A 22,789-nucleotide genomic window follows, 5' to 3' on the forward strand; every position below is an offset into this window, starting at 1 on the left:
ACAACTGATTATGCTGGCATAGGGGCATCTTCTTGCTTCCTACTAAGACTAATTAGCTATGACCAAAGTTAACACTTTTGAGCACTATGTATGTATTAGGCATACAAACAAGGCAGTCTTGACAGCTTCATATCGGTGCATCAAAGTAGATACCACTATTACGGGAACTGAGATTTCAAGATTAATCTGCCCAATATCACACAGCAGCAAGTGGTAGAGACAGGAGCAGCAAAAACATTTGAACCCAATTTGAGCCAGGACTACACTTTGCTATCGAAAGCTGGGCTAGGGAGGGACATAGCTACTACAGACTAAAAGTACAGGGGCAGTTGACTGCTTCTAACTCAAGCTTTCGCTCACATGAAAAAATCCAAATGACACTAAAAACACTCAGAAATGACTTGTTTTGTGGTTAGCATTCATTCCTGTCTGAAATAATGAAAATCACCTGACTGAACTGTGGTCAGTTTTTCACTCATTATTGACATGTTCCTGGCCACACGATTCCCTCCCTTAAGAAGATTCCTCTTCATTACAGGTCACCTTTCACCCTTCCCTTTCCCTCAGAGACACTTCTGCAGGGGTAGATGCCACGTCAATAAGGAAATGGAGACGGATAGTGTTTTGTGTGCCTAACACACTCTTAATAGGATTACGTGTTCAGGGTGGTTCTGTTTCAAGCTGGGAGAATTCACAGGCTGTACACAGGATCCGCTGCTCTGGACAAGACCTCCTGATCACCAACGATGCTCTAGCCCTGCTGTGGCCCTGAACTAAAAGGCAGAAGTACCTCCCTCCAAGCGAGTGCTAGAACTTAGCTCAGTTCTAGAAGCAAGTGAAGACTGAAAGGTGGAGCAGGAACATCTCAAGTTGAATTGGCCTCTCTTCAAAACCCAAGCAACAAGAATACAAAACCACTTGCCTGGGAAACTCATGTCAATCTTGTGAATTCATGTTTGAGACAGTCTCTTGTAGGAGGAAATGTGCCCGTTATATTAGCTGAAGTCACATAAAACTGCTACTACTGGACCATTATTTTGCCCACAAAAATGGTCATTCCACGAGTCAACCTAGCAATAATCATAGTGATGTGTAGAATTCTCCAAACATTTCCTGTATTTATTTTTCATTGTAAATGGAGACCATGAATTGGAAGAATAGGATACGAAAATACAGCACATATCAAATCCTTAATAAATGTCTTGAATTTTCAAGTGTGTAAATCCCAGTGATCTGAGTCTGGCCTGGATCTTGTGCACACTGAGCACAAAACTTCCTAATGTCCCTCTTATCACTTTAAAGTTTAATGTCAGCTTGAAATAATCAAAACATTTACTTGATTTATATATTTACATTTTTATTAGAATTCTTCAGAACTGTCAACAGTTGGACAACATATCAGGAAAAAAACACATGGAACACCAACATCCTTTAAACTTGCACTGCTTCCATATTTACACATAAAGTTACTATATATATAAAAAATATTTTCAAGGACTCATGGGCTTGGGGATATTCAAAAGACATTATTGCTACATTTCAATATTTACAAAAAAAAAAAAAAAGCCACAAAATAATTTCAAACATTAAGCCACTGCAAAGAAACATCTGATGTAAAAAAAAAAAATTATAAAAATATAAACTTTCAAGAATATCCAAGACAAAACTCTCAGTGAAGTGCCCCTGAAGTAGTAGTACCTAGACATCTACAGTTAACCACTTTCTTACTCTAATCAAAGTGGACAGCAACGCAAAGGAAATTTTCCAAGTATGGCAAACAGCGACAATCTCTTACGTTGACGACAAAACCCCAAAACCGGTTACCTTTGGAAAGGTGCGAGAGCATAGAACTCCAGTGCAAATGGTCACTTCCAGATAAATGGCCACAGTTCTCTAAACGTCACCTACGGGGCTAGGAGGGGGAAACCGCGAAGGCAGCATACCTCCATCTTGCAAGACAACACACAAACCTTGCCATGTACCACATGGACCTCTGGTAGTTGGGCAGTGATGGAAGAGAAGGTAAACTAAGAATAATAATCCAGGCTACAACCTAAAGGGTGGCATTTAAATACATTCCAGTGGGAGAGTAGCATTACTAAGGTCTAAGGAGCGAGTACAGTATGTCGAGTATAAATAATGGACTGCCTTACGTGGCGGTGGATTGCAAATAAATAGGTACTTTAGGCACTCGGCTTCCTACGTGCCTCTCTGCGAGCTTTTGGTGAGCTTCTGGGGAGAGCAAGGTGAAGGGAACGAAGAGCCGTATGGACAATGAAAGCCAAGCTACTTCTTGGGTACTAAGGACCCTCTTGGGCTTAGGGCAAAAACACCGCCCAAAAGATGTGCCTGTAAGCACACACATGCACGCACACATACACACTTTATATAGATACTGGCCCAGTGTCCAGAACATGTCTGCAAAGGAGCCTGAATCTAAATTTTCTTTCCTGCTACAGAAGCATCCAAACCAAGACAGCGCTGTTTTCTCACTCCTGCCGGAGTCATGCAGTGAATCTTTTTCAAGTGGCATCAAATCCATTGAGCACAATGCCATTCTGAAGCTATAGGCGTGTTCTGGGGAATCTGTACAGCAAGTTCCTCGGCTACATAAGGAGATTTTTCTTAAGATTGTGCTTAACAATTATGGTTTTTCTTAAAAAAAAAAAAAAAAAAAGCACTGTGTCCTTCCCACTTGCCTGGCTCTGTATCTATTCTACATACATCAGACTTGAGCAGAGTCATAACCAGAAACGATACCTTGTGGGTTTTCCCCCCTCAGGTATATGAACATGTACAATTGCGGGATGAGTATATACAACGTGAATGGGGGAGGCCCTCTCTCCAATCCAGCTCCCTGACAGCAAACTGGCCAGAAAGCAGGTCAGCAGGACGGAGGCTCACGGCTCAGCAGCAAGTCTCCATTCGGGCTTGGAAAGAGATTTTTCGTGGTCTACGTCTCATTCCCAGCATGAAGGAGGAGATTTCTTAAGCCCAGACATTCACAGACTTCTGACCTTTGTCCCAGTAACACTCTATTTTCCACATCGGGGGCTTAGGTTTCAGCTTCTAATCTCACTGCACCATCATGTCATTATGGATGGCGACAAGGGCTGAAGGTGACTACTGCCATTTATTTAAATACACTACCAACCATCCTTTTCGAACAGAAATTAGAGAAGGCTCAGAAAGGACTCAAGGTGCCTAACGCCCATTTCACACTCCCTTTCTCCAACTCAGATTTTTCGTTGTTGTTGTTGTATTTACCAGGAGCTACTCTGCTATTGGGAATAGATGCAGTTTGAACCCTGGCCTGGCAAGAGGATAGGGGCGGATGACAAAAGGCATCGGCCACTAAAGTGTGCTCATAAAGACGGGACTACAGTGGGGTGTCCATTTTCTGGGAGTAGGATGCAAGTCGAACAAAACAGTCATAGGAACCAGAAGAATGGGGATCACTGTGTCGGGGAGACCCCCCCAGGCACGTGCTCTGCTTCAGGCGTCTTCGTGAACAAGCAGAGGCTGGGTGGACGAGGTGCTGCTGCCCACCGAGTTGATCCGCACCGAGTGGTCCACCACGATGTTCTCCTGGTTGGGGCTCCAGTTGGCTAAGTTGGAATAAATCTGAGGGAAACAAGTCCACAGTCAACACACCAATCCTCACCCCGAACACAGTGACGACGGGGCACTGTGGGAGCTTCGGAATGCCAAATTACTCGAGGAGGACTCTTACACAAGAGAGTTTGAAGACGTCCACCGCCCAAATCATACTAACTGACAAAAGAAGATGCAAGTTTGTTTCCCCCTCCTTTTCCCCAAGGCCTGATGATGTAGGAAGTGATGGGGGCGGGGAGGGAGTGCTTTTCTGGGCATTTCTAGAATAGGCACTACCCTAACCTATTTAAAAGGTTTATAAATCTAGGTAGCTAACTACAACCCAACAGCCGATGTAATTTACTGAGAAAGCGGTGGCCGCCCTTCCATTAAGAGACAAGCACTTGGGTGGAAAATGCTGTTTAATTTGTAATACCAAGTGACATCTGACCAGCTTTGACACCCAGAAGAGCAAGTTTTCGCCCCAAAATACCAGTGGTGTAGGCTTAGAAAAGGAAAGATAGCTCCAAGCACAAATCCAGAAAAAAAAAAAGCAACTTAGAAAAAAATCCGAGTCAAAGTAAGAATCGCTGTCTTCCTTAAAACCAGAAGAAATAATGGATTTGGGCTTTGACTTCCTCCCTCCCCAAATCGCTGGGAGGATCTCCCAACTTCAAACAACTCTGCATTCTATACGGCTTGTGGGCACACAGCTCTGTGCCATTTTCTGGCTATGCTTGTTTGAGCAGAAGCTCATTCCACTGCGGTAACAAGCTGTCTTTTCTACGCTTTTATTCTAGTTCACATTAGCCCAACCCTCCAGAGGCTGAATGGCCCTGACATGTGAGAGAGCCCATGCAGACCCCATGACCGGCATTTGGGTGGGGGAGGACCCGTGGCAAATCCTTATGGAAACTTCTACTTCCACACTTCTGAATGCAAAGCCCTCCACTCTCTTCCCGCCCCATCGCACATCCTTCTTTTGGCTCAGAGCAGGGGGTTGGGCAGAAAGAACTTGTTTCCTTTCCTCTCCTTTCCCATCCAAAATCCTATTTACAACCTGAGCCAAGGAGAGAAGGGGTGGGAAGGGGCGCCCTCACCCCCAGAGCCTGAGGAGGAGGACACCCTGGGACAGGGAGGGGAGACCCTGGGCCTGTACTCACGTGATTGCTGCTCTCTGAAATCTGCTTCTCAATCAGTTGAACGATCTGCTTGAAAGTCGGCCTTTTCAGGGGATCAGCGTCCCAGCAAGTCTTCATTATGTCATACCTGCAAAACGAGGGCCGTTTGCCATCACTCCTCAATGCCCTTCACCTGGCTTCAGGCGTATCCCGTGCAAATTGTCTCAAAAATAACTCCAGGCTGGGCAAGTGGACAGACTGCATGGCATACTCTGTGTATGAAATGCTGCCGCCGAAACTTTCTGTGTATTTGGTGACAACAGATTATAAAAAGAAGCTACAGAAATGACATTTGACCAGGACGCCCTACACAGGAACCAAGTGGCATTTCAAACTGGCCTACTCGAAAACCCTCAACATCTGGGTTTCTGTCTTTAAAAATAAAAATAAAAAAGGGGAAACACACTAATTTGCAGGAAAGTGCCTGGGCCCTTACATTTCAGCAGGTGCATGCTCAGGGCTCAGCATCCGGAAACCCTCCTTGATCATCTTGTAGAACTTAGAATCGACCGGCATTCCAGGGTAGGGGCTGCTTCCTGAGGCACAAATCAGTGTTAATCGTAAGAAAGCAGGGCACAGACAGAACCTGAAGAAGATGCTCCGAGCCCATGAAGGTGCCTTGGGCAAGCAGCGTTTTACCTAAGGAGAACAGCTCCCACAGAAAAATCCCATAGGACCAGACGTCGCTTTCGAAGGTGTACACACAGTTGAAAATGCTTTCGGGCGCCATCCACTTCACAGGTAGCCGAGCCTGCAACGGAAGCACAACAGATTCAGCGATGTAAAAAGTAAGAAGCTCCAAAAAAAAAAACTGAATAGCAAATTATTCCGACAGATGTGGCTCCTGCAGAGAGCTGGGGGTGAGAACTTGACTGCCTCTCACAAAAGCCTGTTATCCCTGTGACTTCAGATGAACCCCAACTACCTCCAAAATAGGGGGCTCACAAGAATACCATCCCTATTTTCAAATGGGGACGCTGAGGCACTACAGCATGGTGGGTAAGAGCACAGGCATCAGAGAACGACAGCCCTGGGCTCTAATCCTGCCTCCACCACTGCCCTTGAGGTGTAGTCATGTGGCTCAGTTTGGGACAGGAAGCTATAACTGCTGTATGGAAGCTTTAGGAAAACTTGAAAATACGGTTGGCATGTCCTTCTGTCCTTTCCTCTGCCTTGCCTTCTGGATGTGGTGTGTCTGGCTAGTGGTGGTCATCTTGGACTAAGAAGCTAGGGCTACACCCAGGGATTGTAAAAATGGAAAAGGGCCCAGCTGGTGTGGCTCAGTGGTTGAGCATTGACCTATATGAACCAGGAGGTCCTGGTTCGATTCCCGGTCAGGGCACATGTCCAGGGTTGTGGGCTCGATCCCCAGAAGTGGGTGTGCAAGAGGCAGCCAATCAACGATTCTCTCATCATCGATGTTTCTATCATCATCATCATCATCATCATCATCATCATCATCATCGATGTTTCTATCCCTCTCCCTTCCTCTCTGAAATCAATAAAGATGTATATTCCACCATTAGGCAAATTTAAAAAAAGAAAAAAAAAAAACGGAAAGGGGAGAGATTTGGTCCCTGGGTATTTCACGGGGCCTCTTAACAGGCCTGGCCCCGCACTCCTGTATTTCTTTTTCTTTAATATGCAACTGAAACCATCTGTAACTAAGCCTCTGTAACTTCTTCTGTAAAACAAAAAGAATACTTCAAATGTCACGAGTTGTTCTGTGGCTTAAATGTGGTAATGTGGGTCAGCGTGCTTACCCCAGTCCTGCCTGACTCCCTAATAGCTGAGAAATGGTCTAGCATAAGTGATCACTCAACAAATAGCAGTGGTTGATGACGATTATGACTATTCCAAGGAGGTGAGTGGCAGATTCAGGGCTGAAATTCAACAGCTGAATTTCACATCCTGAACCCTTTCTGCTAAAACAGAGCCTAACTTTCCGTGACTGTTCCTCTTAAAGGCGTTCTGGATTCCTGGATCTTAATCTACCATAGAAAACTAAATCAACCCTTAATTCATTTAGAGTTTAAAATTAAGAAGACAATTTTTCATAGTCTTTAAGTTATTTTAGTCCATAGGGAAAAAAAAATTCTTCCAATCTCTCCCCTGAAATTTTGCTCTAAAACTCCTACAGGGGGGCTCTTAACCTGCAATCTACAAGTATCTTGAATCCAGGTGCCTGTGAACTTGGAAAGGAAGAGATTATATTCTTGTTTACACTAACTTCTAAATGAAGTTTAGTATTTCCTTAAATTATGAATGAAGGCAATAAAGCACAGTAGACTGAGCAGAACCTGTGACTTTGTCACCAATATAATCATGGAGATCGTCATCCTAGCACAGTATTTACATTCATGAAATTATAGTAGTTTTTAGAATATGTTATTTATTCTATGTAACAAAGTACATGTATTGTCATATCACAAATTTACTTTTTAATATTTTGATCAATTTAACTGCTTTTCTTGGTTATCCCACATATTTTATTTCGTGCATTTAAAACAATGTTCTGACAAAAGATCCATAGGATTTTCCAGGTTAAGAAACCCTGGCACAAAAATTTAAGGAGAACCCACGCAAAATGAAAGGATTTCCAGAGAAACTGACACAACAAGGAGATCTCAGATGATGAGGATGTAAATTTGGGGGTAGTCACATGCTACGTGAGTTTCATTGCTTTCAACTTGTCTGCAAATGTTCCTTACTCAGTAGCCTGGTGAAAGTGACATCTGTGATTGGTTAGTTCACCTGGCCTGAGCTGGAGCCCACAATATGGAAGCTGGTGGGAACTAACCCATCCTTGTTAATTCCAACCAATCACAAGCAATAAGGAACTGCAGCATCACCACTGTCATGGTTATTTATATTTCAAATAAGACAGCTATGAAATACTAAGTGCCATATAAGTATTAGCCACAATGCGCCTGGCTCTATTCTAAGCACTTTACATATATTAATTGATTTAATCCTCATTGCAACTTTATGAGGCAGCTGACAGGATCATTCCCAAGAGGAAAAAAAAAACACAATGTTAATAAGTGTTGGATAATTCTTGCCAAATATTACACAGCCACTAAGTGATGGACCAGATTCGAACTCGGCAAGACTGGGTCCAGGAGCTGCAACCTTCTTCCTTTTGTCCTACTGTCACTATTCAGAGGCCTAGATAAAGAACCACCTTACATTCTTCCTTTCAACAGTGCACCAGGATGGAGAGAACATGGTCTCATTAACGCTCCTAATGATGAAATCTAGCCTCGGAGGAGGCTGATTAAAAATGCATGTGTTGGCCCTGGCCAGACAGTTCAGTTGGTTAAAGCATCATCCCAATATGCCAAGGTTGCAGGCTTGATCCCCAGTCAAGGCAGATAAAAGAAGCAACCGATGAATACATAAATAAGTGGAACAACAAATCAATCTCTCTCTCTCTCTCTCTCTCTCTCTCTCTCTCTCCCTCCCTTCCTCTCTCTCTTAAATCAATTATTTTCTTGGTTATCCCTCTTAGATACAATAACCCTCCCTTCCTCTCTTAAATCAATTATTTTAAGAGAGAGAGAGAGAGGAGAAGGGAGGGAGGGAGGGAGGGAGGGAGGGAGGGGAGAAATGCTTTGATTAGAAGGTAAACCTAGCACTTGTTTCTACAAACACAAGTCAAGTGTAGCCAATCCACAGAGATGCCATAATGATGAAGGAGAAAGTATTACCTTATCATAAGTTACCTCTAGGAATAAATCTGGACTATAGAAATGTGTCTGGGAAAATAGATGCAGAAGAATATAGACACAGGACTACATGACTTCCCATACTAATGGGATACTGCTCTGGAAATCAAGCACTCTGGTTTCAGACTCTACCAACCAGTGTATCTCAGACAAACATGACAAAAATATACTGCAACTCTTAAAACGGGAAGACACTGCATTCTAATGCCAAGGGTTTGCGATACAATGAAAACGGCAATGAAATAAAGTACTTTGAAATAAAATCACTATGTTCTATAAACCAATTATAACTTATGAACCTATTTAATAAGCTCTCTATTGATTGTCAGATCCAACATTCGCTATACCTAACTCTGTATGTTACCTTCGATTTTAATCTTTTTCACATGGCATGTCAATCTCAAAATAAAATTCTCCTGCTGTGACCTTCAGGTCCACGTTTGTTTCACTGGAGCAAAATCGAGTTCATTGCTATTCTCAGGCTACAATGAAAATTAAGGCTATTTCTGCTTCCTTCACATGCCCCATAATTACACAATTAGAATTAGGAATTCTATTATCGGAATGTTAGTTGTGCTGTTCAGCATACCATGCAAATTTTGCTGAAGTACACTAAATGTGATGGCTAAAATGCATGGTCTCTCAAAGGTAGGATATGCATTATGAAAATCATAAACAACAATTCTTATAAAAACTTGAAACTAAAATATTCACTGGACTGTCAAGGAGAGAGTAGATACTCACATTTCCTTTGACCACATAATTAGAGTCATTCTTGATGTCTCTGGCTAGACCAAAATCACAAATCTTTGTGATTCGACCGTGGGTAAGGAGAATATTTCTGGCTGCCAAGTCTCTGTGAATACACTATCAGGAGGAGAGAAGGGGAGCGGAGAAGCCATTTAAATTTATTTTAAACTTTTAAAGAGTGAAAACTATGTTTAATACTAGAGTGCTGCTTATGTTATACACATCCAATGCTTTTGCTTTACATTTAAACTACTCAGTGCACCAAAAATAAGTATTCTAAATTATGCCTTGAATGATGCTCAAAATTTGTGTTTCACATCATTAGGACCTTAATTACTATAATCACTTTCCAAAACCAGCTTGAATAAATGCTTTCTTGGGGCTGCTTTCATTCATAGGAAAATACATTAAATAATCGTATCATACTTTTTTTACAAAGAAAACTCATTTTGCATGCTTCACTGTGAATGTCCTTTCATAGAGGAGTTTCTCAAATGTCTTTGCAACTTCAACTTGGCATCTCCCAAGGACACAGGGAGAAGAAGCTCTTTATTTCAGCCACCCTATATCCTCCGCTAGTTTGGTAATTGTTTGGAAATGTCACCATTGACACATAAAAGTCGGATCTGTGACCTTATGCTATTCTGGTCATCCCACTTCCTAGGGAATTCCTCTCACCCTGACAGAGACTATGTTCCTTGTTTTGGTTCCCTCATTCTCTTCCTATCCCCATTCTTTTCCCAAATGTTTATTATTCTCTCTGATCCCTATTCCCCCAACAGTTTATAAACCATACATGCAATGATAGTACTAGTCTAACATCAATAAAACCCAAGTATATGCCCCCACCAAGCACTGCAGCTACGTAAGGTACTCCCCTTGCTTTTGCTGATAAGATTGCTATCTATTCTCTAAGAATAGCTGCTATATCTTAAAAGCCAAAAGATTTAAATGAATTCATTGCATATAAAAAATATCCATAGAAAGCTCATGTAGACAGAAAACTACACTTTAAGTCTTATAAATGAGAGCAGGAATTCTAAACCGACAGCAGTTGGAACATGAAGAAACTACATTTCCTCTGCTTTTGGTTACCACACTTCAAAATGACACTCTGCATTCTAGCTATGGCTGTAAAATGCTTCATTCTGGAAAAAGAGACTCTTCTGAAAAATCACTCCCACTTACGTTCTTCGAGGCCAGGAAGGCCATGCCCTTCGCCACCTGGTAAGAAAAGCTCAACAGGTCTTCCAGGTCCAGGGCCAGCTCGTCATCTTCCATGATGGCTGGTGTCACATCTCTTTCTATGTATGAGCCTGTTGAGAGGAGAAGGATTTTCTTAGCAACTGAAACCTTGAAGGCGAGGAAAACAAAAGACGGTGACAAAGGTAACACCAAAGGTAACGAAGGAACGGATGTGAACTTGCAGGCCAATGACCTCCCCAGTGTTGAGGACGGGTAGATATTGAGTCACAAAGTAATATTTACAATCCTGGGCAAGTTTACAAAATCATCAGGGGAGAAGAATGGTGATTAGTACAAAAATATCGTATTTTGACATGCAAAATATACATGTGATATATTTCAATATTCAAAATACATATTTGATATGCATATGTTTTCATAGATGCATTAGGATGCTTAGATACAATAACCCATGTTCTGGCCTTGTACACCCTCTTAAAAACCTTAACTGTCACTGACCACCAATGGCATTGCCACTGGACCCTACTATAAAAGAGAACTGGTTAGTACCAGGAATGGTGTTATATTCCACAGTGGTCTGAGAAATCCTCTGTAAATGAAGTTGATTTCATTACGTGATGGGTACCCACCTATTCTTGCCGATCTCCTTTTGTCTGCCTTGGTTGGTACAACATAAGAAACTCCGGGTTTCATGTCCATGTACTCATTAGTACTGTCACTACTGGGAGAGATAAAACATCCATCAAATCATGATCGAATGAAATGGGAAGTGAGGGGAACACCCACGAGCCAGGTTCTATCTCCCCATCCCTTTTTACATAACAGGCTGTTTTATTAAAAAAAAAAAATATTGCCAAATTTGAAAGAAGAAAATCTTGTTCAGTTAAGAGGTGAATTTTTAACATGCAACATTAGGGTCCAATCCCTAGGAATTAGATGGCTTTTTTTGTGTTCGATCATAGACGGTGCTCAGTTTAGAAATTTCCCATCCCTTGCCACTGGAGATGTAATGGGAAACAGAGCCAAAAAAGCATTATTCCACATTACTTCAAACTCCCTAAATTAGCCCCAAGAGACAAGATGAAAGAGACAAAGAACCAGAGCTTCTGCGACGTGTTATGGGGGAGAAGACAGGGATCATTAACATATAGCAACTGATGGAAGAAGGTTTAAAAAAACCAAGTTTGGTTCAGATAAACACCAATAATTTGGATGATTTTCTGAACCATCTGGACCTCTCGAATCTGCAACATTTGGCTGGAGAGTCTTCAAGATTTCTAGTACTTCCTGCTTGTGATTAGCATAGAAACACCATGACAACTCTCTCCTTCAGAATGTGCGGATGGTTCCCGTCCCATATGGGATCCCAAAGCACAAAGAACACCACACAGGACTGAACAATTCAGGCCATTATTTCAGAAAGTTAAAAAATGCATACAGGATATCAAAGCTTTAGAAATAAGGCAAAGTGGCTCCTTTACTCATAGAAAGAGCATATGCTCTGGAGGAACTAACAAAAGGTGCTTGGTATCGTGTTTCACTACCACTTGATGGTACTCAAGTTTATAGGATTAAAAAAAAAAAAGTAAAAAGCTTCACCTGGGGTTTAAAACCTTAGCCACAGGTACATAAAAGGGCTTTAAGAGATAACTGCCCATCAGTCAAGTTTACTGAGGTCTCCTTAAGGGTCTGGAGTTAACAAGCATGTCAAACTCGCGGCTGGTGGCTCCTTTGGCGTGCGGCCCGCCAGCCTCGAGCTTGACATGCTTGGTTAGGCGATAGTCTTGCCATCTCTCAATACAGGGGAAACCGTATGAAAAGGAGAAGAGAAACCCACTGCACAAATGCAGAAATATAAAGAATAAGGGGCAGGTCATGAGAAGTAGGATTTCTGCTGGGCTGAGTGGATCCAGGAAACCTTCTTTAGTGGTGTGACTTAACAATTGGAAAAAAAGAGGCAGGCATGGCAGAGATGATTTCTATTCTGGTTGTAAACCACACTAATTCTCCTTAGAAGAACTTGAAGCTCTTTACACATCATTTAAATTCAGAATGTTACCAATGATGAAAGAGATGAAAATAAGGTACAGAATTTCTTTAAATGTGCCTTTTTATAGCAGAATGAGGGTTGTTGTTTTTTTAAAGGGTTAGGTATATAGGAATAATTTAGAGGTAGATGGCGAGAAACCTACAAGCAGTTACGTTCAGAGCTTTCTGCCGTCCTGTTAGAGGCTTTAAAGGAATTTACTGTGACGACTTGACAAGCCTGCGCAGTTTCCTATCAACAGTGTCTCACTGTAAAGATGCATAGAGTACCAGCGCCACAGGATAAATGGACTGACACACAAGAGCAGAGCCATGATAAGAGAAACAGGTATCGAGTTCATTCCGTTGAACAGAACAAACGCTTAGGAAAAAACTAAATATGCATTAAAGAAAAATATGTCAGCAAAAATCTAAGTTTAAGACTACCTGAATCTTTAAAAGCACGACTTGAACTCTGTAAAGCGTTAATCACATTTAAATGATTTAATAATTCTGATTTTGCACCTCAAAGTACCTCAGTTCACTTTTTTTTTTTTTTAAAGAATCAGCCTTGATTGCAAACCCTTATGACCCCAGAACTGCCTGTCAACAGCTGACGGTTTAGGGAAATCAGTCTTACCAGGAAGGCTCCTTAGAATGCAGAAGGTTCTTATAAAGTGCCGCTTCTGCATGATCTTCCTGCTTCGAGCAAATGAATGAATCACGTTTCCTCCTCAAAAAATTCAGAAGATCACCATAGCAACAATATTCTGTAATGACCAGCGTGGGCCCTACAAGCATGTAAGAAAAGGTTAGGGAGAGCTGAGCTATACAGACAAATCCGTGTCAATGGATAAGCTTACTGAGTACCAACGCAATCCAAGTATTAACATTGCTTATCAAAAGGCAGCCTTACGTGAATAAAACTAAACAAGCAAGCCCCTTCTAACCTAAATGTGTGAGTGGTTTGGGGCCAGGTGTGACTTCTGGTTATACTGTTCTCAAACTTCCTGTATGAATCCGCGGATTCACTTCTGCGTACACACAGTGGGGCTCACACCCTCTCGGTGACATTATCACGGAAATGATGGCACGCACTGCAGCACGACAGGAGAGCCAGCCACGTGGAAAAGCCAGCTGAGACCCATTAGGAAATGGGTGAGGCCCCGAAATGACAGGGCATCACCATCACCTGTGTTCCGAGCGCTCCCAAGTCGAACATTTTCTTGGTGTTGTGAATGCCTAACACTGCAGCTCTGAAGTTAACAGGCAACTAATTAACTTGGGCAGAAATTTCTCATGAACAATTCATGATGTGGTGAAGCAACGGTTATGGGGCCTGTTTTAAGAAATTATATAAAGTTGTCAACTTGACCGTGGAGCGCTCCAGATCTCCGGGAACAGTTCCCTTTCACACGGCTTTGTTCCCTTCGTCCAAAATGAAACCCGGGATGGGAGGCTCAACTGAGGCTTCAGAATTGGAAACTTATTTTTAACGAAAGTGAAGTGTTTGCCTCATTCGGTGTATATTTGAGAGCTGGTAGGCTTAAAGGCCTCTATTTAATTATAGGATGGAAATGAACATTAACCATTGAGTGACTAAATAGGAGACAGCAAAAACATAAATCCTACAAGATAAAGAGAAAAGCTCTCTGGGCGAGATGAGACATCATTCTGGAGCTATGCAAGAGGTCACTGTTGAGGACACATACAGGGCAGCAACTAAGGTGTGTCCTGGGCTGCCCCACCCGTGATGATAAAACTAAAATAGACAGTCTTCAGAACAATAACTGGGAGAGGGGAATCACGGACCGATCATCAAAGGCCAGGCGGCGGCGGCTTTACCTCCGATGGTGCAGGCTCCCAGAAGGTTCACGATATTCATGTGATTGCCGAGGTAGCTCAAGACCTTGAGTTCAGACATGAGGGCTTCTCGTTCTGTTAAATGGGCACTCGCTAAAATGAGAAACATCTTATTTTAGCAAAAGTAAAAAAATAAAAAAAAATTGGGCAAACGGGTGTTGCATGCAGGCAGTAGCCTGAAGAAACTCACGCTTCAGCATCTTCACAGCAACAGTCATGGCTGCATCCGACTTAATCAAGCCGTAAGCTGTGGCCTCCACCACTTTCCCGAAGGCGCCGGCGCCCAAGGTTTTCCCTGCAGAAAGGAAGACAAGCAAGTACGTGGGTGGGACCAAAGGACCATCTGTGTGATTTTAACCATGGAAGTAAGGACGTGCGTTCAGATACATTTCCCCAAGTGCTTTATGCCAAGTCTCCCAAAGACGGTGACTTTGCACGGAAAACACGGATTGCCTCGGGTGGAAGAAGACAAGGGAGGCTGTTGGGGTTCCCTAAAGTCATTGTTATGTGAACACAAAAAGGCTCCTTGGAAAGCCCCCGTTTCATACTGACCAAAACTCAGCCTGTTTCTGGGAAACTCCCATTTGTGATCATAAGGAAGTTGCGTTGGGTCTATGTACACGTAATTGTTTCCGTTGATCTCCTCAACAACCTTCCACTGCACTTCATACATGGGCTTCTGGGTGGGGGAGAAAGGAAAAGATGTCTTTTCTTTTAATGATCACCGTGTCAATCACGACAGCGCTCAGGGCAGAGAACGAACGGATGGTTACCTGTAAGTATTTGTAGGTAAGGATCATCACAATAATGCACATCATGCCGGCCGCAATCACAAAGCCGATCAGCAAAGGCGTGAACAGGGTGTGGGAATGGATTTGCTCTAAAATGGAAGAGGAGCGTGGAATCACAACCTGTCAGCAGGACTGAGTCTTCACCACAGCCATCCACCCCAAACCGCCCACCTCCCACCTCGCAGCCCATGGCGGGATTCAAAGCCGTGCACATCCCAGCTGCTTGCCTTGGTTATCATCTTACTCCTGTTATTCTCAAGGGAATCTTTTTAAAATAATTTTGAGCCAGATACTGTGGAAGAGAGCTGGAGATTGCTATAGCACAAAAATAATTTTATGCCGTTGGTCAATGAAAAGCAACACCTGAATGAACTTTGTACTTCAACCAAATTCCCTCCTTCGACAACTTTTAAGAAATGTCCTTTATGGGTGGTTTCTATTTTCTTCTTTATGCTTCCTTGTGTTTTCCAAGTTTTCTACACTGAGAAAAACACTTTTAAAGTGTTCTTTTTATTGCCCCGTCTGGAAAAAAAAATCTATGGTGCAGAACAATGTAAGACTTCTTCCCCTCATTACTCAAAAACTGAAAATACACCACTTTTGGCACTCGTCTTTGCCAACTCAGGAAAACAAAAAGTGAGCCCTAAGAATGTAGGTGCTCGGTTTCTTTGTCTTCTAATGTCATGCCAATTCATCAATGTGTCCACAAGGATCATTTAACTTCTGTTAGGAGAGCCAGTCACTCATGAATCAAATTTTAAAGATGTTAAAGAAACAGCTCACTAACATGACTTCATAAAAGGCAGTGTTAACTTCCTGATATAGTATCTGGCAATGTGTTAAAATAACTGATTTTAAATGGAATATAAATGTTTAAATTCAGAATATCCTAATTCTGTTATGGATATAAGGAAACTATATTCCCCCATTTTCCTTCTCTACTCCTTTTAAATAAAAACAATTAGGAATATATGATGCATTATATGTGTACACTCATGCATGCATACATAGATATGTGCACCCACATGTGTAAGATACATATAGTAACATGGGTAAAATTACCGCATACACTTTATTAACAGACTAGGACAGAATGAAACATAGTGAGTTTGATGACAGTACAGTGCAATGTAGGTATTACCAGAAATGACATGGCCAACGATGGAATGGACTTAAAAATCATGATTGATATGGTAGCAGAGCCTAAGCATCCCCTTAAATTGGATTAAAAAGAAATATACCTTTGCTGTTACCTTTAAATGCAAAGTTAAAAAAGGCAGAACTCTTGCCCACATCGTTGTAAGCCCTGCACTCGACCGTGCCGTTGAGCTTGAAGGCACTGTCGTCGATGGAACTCTGAACCACCAGCTTGCCAAACGGGGACACAGAGGAGTTCTGTATCTGCACATTCACCGGCCCAACGGGAACAGAACATCTAGGGGGAGGCAAACAACAGCCCACACTTACTCCAGGAACACCCTGGGCTTGGCATTCTTTTCAAGCTGAGGTAGGGGTTCATAACCGGAAATTTCCTCTGACAACCGGAAGTGTCTGAGGACGAGTGAGCCCTTCTCGGTGGCACAGAGACGGGGAAAGCACCACGGAAGAGAAGACGGAGAGAGGAGGTTTAGGAGTGAGGTGTGGGTTTGAATCCTCACTCAAACACCTAGTCTGTTGACTCCTGACAAGTTACTTCAAAATCTACAAGACTCAGTTCCTACAGCTGTAACAGTGGGATGATTAGACTCACCCTGTCTTGTTAAACAGAAATGACTTAAATATCCTTAAATAAACTCATAGTGAAAGGTTGAAGAGGAAAAGCATGGAGCAAGAAAGCCTTGGGTCAACACGATGACCACAGGCAACTCCCAAAACCCCAGCAGTGAGGACCCACTGGAGGTTCTATGCCGGGAGGTGCAGGCTGTCCTGCCAGGATGGACTCCAGGTGCCAAAGACCCTGAAGAGCCAGACCCTGATGAGTCTATTTAAATTATCCCTCCCCGCCCCACCCCCACATGCCTAGCAGTTCCCCATTCCTTACCTTGCTCTTCTTCCTCCTTAGCACTTAATATCTGCCTGCATTAGCTGTTTATTTTGTCTTTTGTCCATCTCCACCCATTAAACATGAGCTCACAAGGCCAGGACTCGGGTGTATTTTGTTCCCTAGACCAGTGTCAGGCATACAGTTGGTGCACCATAAATAATTGCTAAATGACCAACTATAATTACCGGGGTTTCTTCTGCTATGGGCAGACTTTCCAGGGGTCTTGAACCAACCCTATGATTGCAATACAGAAATGACATGGCCCATGATGGAATGGACTTAAAATTATGATTGATATGGTATTCCCCAAAGAAAACATGCCACTCAAACTCAGCTGAAAACCACAATCCTATGTAACCTCTTCCTACTTGTTGTGATAAAAAGGTCTCTTCCATGAAAAATAAAATTTCTGCTATTATCCGCACTATTCGATTGTGATGTTACACCGGGCTTTTAAAGCCCGAGCATAAAATACCATTTGCTGGATAAAAACAGCAACGTTGACCCCATTTTCATCTTCAGGTAATATGAAAGGACGATTTAAGGCTTAAGTGTGGATTCTCGGGGAGAGGAAGCACGAAGCCAGATGTGCTCTACTCAGGGGCTGGGCACCTAATCACCGAGAAAACCGCTTCAGAACGCGGAGCTGACAAACGCCATATGCACGCTGTAACCGCACGATCATTACTTTTTGGTAACTTGGCAATTAACTTCTGAGGTAATTTTTTTCACGACAACTACAGCCACATTTCCCACACACATTACCTCCTGTGTATAGAATGGAAATCTAATTACTCTGTCCTGGAAAATTGCTCTATCTACCTGCGGGCTACAATTGCATGATAAATCCAAAAAGATAACCACCAAAACAGAGAAGTCATTCAGTAATCATTTTCAGCAAACAAAATTAATGTCTACCAAGAAAAATATAGCAATTATGCTGTCTCAAAAGCCACATGGACCGAAAAGTAGAATCCTCGAAACAAAGCTTTTTTGGGGGGAGGCGGGGGGGAATCTAAAGACATAGTTGAAATCCAGCTGAATTGCAGTCCTTCCCTTCTGCATGCTAAGTGGTAACAAAAATAATCCTCTCACCTCGGCTCCGATCCTGGACAAAAGTACCAATCTATTGTGGGCTCCGGGAATCCTGCTGCCACACACTGGAGCATGCCATTCATGAGCCTCTCATGAGTCAAGATTTCTGGTTTTGCTGCAGGAAAAGAGAAGTAGCCACACGTCACACTGCTGGAGAACGGCCCCGAGACTCACTCCGCTCAGGACCCTCAGAACCTTCGTGAGGCTGGAGACGACCTTGAGGGAACATGTGACTCGAGGGCAGAATCCAAACCAGTGCATGGAAGGTCCAGGGAGGGGGGTTCGTGAGAGTCAGGCCAGGAAAGGCTCCCACAGTTAGAACAGCGCACCCTGCAGACGTGGGGGTCTCTGAGAACTCCGGTCCGGGGATGGCTTAAGGGGAGGGCAGGACCACCTGGCAGGGGTTCCGCTTCCAGGGAGTGGGAAGCTGAAAGACTGCTTCTAATGAAGACACTAACACTTCCCGATTATTCTAACGGTGAAAATTCCCAACATCGGGATTTCAAGTTAATGTGGGGACTGAAATGAATGAATACAGGAAGAGAAAAGCCGCCCCCCCCTCTCTTTTTCTCAAGAATTCCCTCTTCCCTAGAGGAGGAGGTGAAGAAGTGGTACAGATAAGGAGCTGGGTCACCCTATTCACAGAAAACCCAAAACACAAGAGTGAAATACAATATGGGCTTTTAACTCCAAATTTTTACTTCAGATGCAAAATACAAAATTAGAGGAGGAAACCAGCCCCAGAGTTTTATTCATACATTTATCTAAACCTGAGTACAATCACCAAAAGAGTAAATTATATCAGCAGGAATGCTCTAATTTGACATTTCTGTGTAACTACAATCATCAACGGATATTCAATCAAGGGTGCCCTAAAGCAAATCCTCAAGATTATTTATTTCTAAAGTGGAAAGGAATGAACTTATGTTCAGTTGTTCCATTAGTAACATATTTGAAGCGTCTTAACGCTTCGAGAATGAGCAAGCTAAACTATAACATCTGCATGGCAAGGATGGGGTGATGTGCTCACCCCAGATCCTTGGTGCAGCATCGAGTGCCCAGGTAAGTACAGAACTCGGGAGGCCACGTGTGTGGTGGACAGCCCTGCACACCGGCTCCGACACTCGCCAGTTCTGGGCGCCTCCATCAAGTCTCCTCATGGGTAAAATGGGTCATTCATTATGCCATGGCTGGTATGCTCAATGGTTAGAGTGTCAACCCTCACACCAAAGATCTTGGGTTCTATTCCCGGTCAAGGGCACATACCTGGGTTGCAGGTTTGATCCCTGGAATTGGGTCAGAGTGTGTGAGGAAGGCAACCAATCGATATGTCTCATTGATTAAATAGTACCCATTTCATAGGGATTTTGTGACAATTAAATGAGACAGAGGACAAGAATGATTCACAGAAATGAATAAAAGACTAAGAACAATTTGCAGAAATGAAACTATTATTAATGACTCAGTTACTCTTTTCTGTTCAGAGTGCCCACCCTCCTTGGTTAATCAAGTTTGCTACCAATTAGGTTCACTACATTTGCCACTCTAAATTTTCTCTTCCATGATCTAAAAATTGCTTCCTTTAAGAAAGTGTGAAATGGTGTATGTATTTTAATCTGATAAAGTGGGAATTGGACATCAATTATGTTGCAGCTGATAGGAAAACTCTGTGGTGAGAAGGAAAGACTGACGGGTCAGAAGCTTCGGGAGCTTATTTCCGCAAAGGAAGGTACCACTGATACATGACATCTTTGTAGAACAACCTCTCAGCACCTCAACTCCTTGCAGGCAAAAACAGCTTGGCAGGGATCAGAGTGTCCACATGCATGGCACACCCACCTGTCACTCAACCTGGCCCTGCTGATGGGCTGGCCATTTGGCTAAACACACGAGAGAGCGACACTCCAAAGCAATCTCAAGGTAGGGGCATCCTTGAGACTTTGGACCCAATGCCAGCTTTCACAAATAGAGCAAGAAAACGAGCCATCGCCTTGCGAAAGCATCCATCTGGCAAGCTTCATTTAATTATCACGGGCAACTGTGTGATCAAACTGGAAAGTAGGACAGAACACAAAAAAGTGCAGCTTTGGAAGAGAGCTATTTGCCGGAGACTGCAGGTAGCCTTCGGTGGGCCTCTCTGGACTCAATTCCAGTGTCGCCTCCTTTTCCAAGACCTGCTCAACTCTCCAGAGCCAAGGTGGTTGGTCCCTCCTCCCTATTCCTGCGGGACTTTAGAACACCTGACACTCCCCCGCCAGGCTGCACTTCCTCAGTCCGTGTGTACCTCTGACCCCTAGCACAGTCTGACCCAGAAAGAGCTGTTGAGTGATTATGTCTCCCCCAAAGGAACAAGTCCCTCATATTCCATAGGAATTCAATTAGAGTCACAAGAAGGGACCTGGAAAAAATAGCCTAAGGTCAACTTTCCTGGGTAGGGGCACTGTGTCCACTACTTTTGCGCAGTTAAGAAACTCACATACATACCGGGACACGTGAATTCCTTTTAATACTGAGATTAGTGTGGAGAGGGCGGGATCCACACCACATGGAGAGCAAAGATAACTAGACAGGACTCAAACGTGCGTGAGTTCATAAGACAGTTCTCCTCAGACCAATATTCCTTTTGTCACTCACCCTTCCTAATGCTTTTAGTGCAACTGTCTCCACAGGGGGGGGAAAAAGGCTGAAAGGATACTGAAGATGTTAACAATGGTTATCGCTGGGTAACAGGGTTATGGGTCATTTCTATTTTATCCTTTTAAAATTACTGTTAAAACATTTTTGTTTACAATGAATATGTGGCTAATAACGAACCTATAAAACATTTTTAATTAAAAAAATTGGAACAGCTCAAAATTACATAACCAATCACATTTAGCTTTGGTTATAAGTGCTGCCCGGTCCAAGCCTTCCAGCGTGACACCTGGTAGTGGTTACACAACGGCCGGGGCCTGGCCTACTTGCTCCCGTGTGCTGGTTAATTAGGCAGACTTTTCAGCTACTGTCCCAGTCATAACCTGAAGCTAGCGGAGCAGCATTTTTCCTGCTGGGCCTTAGGTTTGCCAACCAAGCTCAGAGGGTCCTCAAAGTTCAGTGTGCATCAAAAGAACTAAAGGCAAAAATGCAGATGCCTGCCCCTCCCCCCCATGGAGATTTGTTTGCATGGGTTGAGGATCTAACCTAGCAATGCGCTTTTTAAAAAGTACCCTCAAGGGACCCTTGATCAGGCTGGGACTAGGGTGAGGCGAGGAAAACACTCCGGATGCAGAATTTAAGAAGGCACTCGGTCTCGAGGTCCTGCAGGTGCAGGGTGGGCACCATGAGTGGGCACTTCCTTGAATTTTGCACCCTAGGTGCCTTCTCTCTTGCCTCACCCTAATCCCAGCCCTGTCCCCAATGCTGGTGATGAGAGGCCTCATTCTGAAAAGGCTAAGTTGCATGATTACAGTTTGGGCTGTGCGTGATAAGTTGCACTATGAAAATGTTTAATGCATACAGAATAAGCTAGGTACAAATCTGATTCCTAAAAAAATGAAAATCTGGGCTCATCTGCATTTTTGTAAGTGTCTCAAAGCACTGTGTAAGGCACTAAATATACATTTTACTTTTAAAGACACATAACCCTCTGTAATTCTCCAGGTTAAGTCTAAGCTATGGTTTCTTAGATATTCTGCAACCAGCAGGACACCAAATGACACTTTCCCTAATTCCTCCCAAGTTGGAGGTTTAGATAAGCCTAAGAAGTGTATAAGTTATGTGTTTCCTGGGAAGATAAAAATAGTCCCCTTTCTCCTTTCAAAGCACAGTGGACCTGAGCCATTCTGGTGTCTCCAACGACGCTGATCGGCTTCTAGGCAGCTGTCAGAGTACTTATAATTTCTACTGAGAATTTATTGCTCATGCAATTAAAAATCCTAACCATTTGCTGATTTACCCCACAGATTTAAGTCTCCAAGTAATAAAAGATTACATGAAAAGGAATCATAAAGAATTTTTATCGTGGTTTAATTAACACATACCATTATATTAGTTTCAGGTGTACAAAATATCAATTCGGTATTTGTATATAATGCAAAATGACCACCACACTAAGTCTAGTTAACATCCATCATCAAGAGTTACAACTAATTTTTTCCTTATGATGAGGGCTTTTAAGATCTGCTTTCTTAGCAACTTTCAAACATGCAGTCCAGTATTAACTATAGTCACCACACTGTACATTACACATCCCATGACCTATATATTTTATAACTGGAAGTTTATACCTTTAACCACCACCCACTTCATCCATTTTGCCCACCCTCACACCCACCCTCTTCGCAATCAGTGGTGTATTCTCTGTATCTGAGTTCACTTTAAAAAATATTCCACATGCAGGTGAGATCATATGGTTATTTATCTTTCTCTAATTGGCTTTTTTCACTTAGCATAATCCTCTCCAGGTCCATCCATACTGTCACAAACGGCAAGATTTCATTCTCTTTTATGACTGAATAATATTCCATTGTATGC

The 22,789-nt window shown here is 42.9% G+C and overlaps 1 protein-coding gene across 1 annotated transcript in view; it reads right to left on the bottom strand.

The window, feature by feature from the left end:
• Positions 1-1,346: 1,346 nt before the first annotated feature.
• KIT (KIT proto-oncogene, receptor tyrosine kinase) overlaps positions 1,347-22,789 on the bottom strand; it is an 80,356-nt gene continuing 58,913 nt past the window's right edge. Inside the window, exons 8-21 of the mRNA XM_028143812.2 lie at positions 18,278-18,392; positions 16,392-16,573; positions 15,121-15,227; positions 14,900-15,026; positions 14,538-14,642; positions 14,330-14,440; positions 13,125-13,275; positions 11,089-11,180; positions 10,442-10,569; positions 9,248-9,370; positions 5,415-5,526; positions 5,212-5,311; positions 4,758-4,863; positions 1,347-3,624 (exon numbers count right to left, since the gene is read on the bottom strand). Coding sequence (XP_027999613.1) covers positions 3,496-3,624; positions 4,758-4,863; positions 5,212-5,311; positions 5,415-5,526; positions 9,248-9,370; positions 10,442-10,569; positions 11,089-11,180; positions 13,125-13,275; positions 14,330-14,440; positions 14,538-14,642; positions 14,900-15,026; positions 15,121-15,227; positions 16,392-16,573; positions 18,278-18,392 — 1,688 coding nt within the window. The 3' untranslated portion in view covers positions 1,347-3,495. The remainder of the gene's footprint in view (positions 3,625-4,757; positions 4,864-5,211; positions 5,312-5,414; positions 5,527-9,247; positions 9,371-10,441; positions 10,570-11,088; positions 11,181-13,124; positions 13,276-14,329; positions 14,441-14,537; positions 14,643-14,899; positions 15,027-15,120; positions 15,228-16,391; positions 16,574-18,277; positions 18,393-22,789) is intronic.

This window comes from Eptesicus fuscus, chromosome 2, assembly GCF_027574615.1.
Source record: "Eptesicus fuscus isolate TK198812 chromosome 2, DD_ASM_mEF_20220401, whole genome shotgun sequence".
Lineage (NCBI taxonomy): Eukaryota > Metazoa > Chordata > Mammalia > Chiroptera > Vespertilionidae > Eptesicus > Eptesicus fuscus.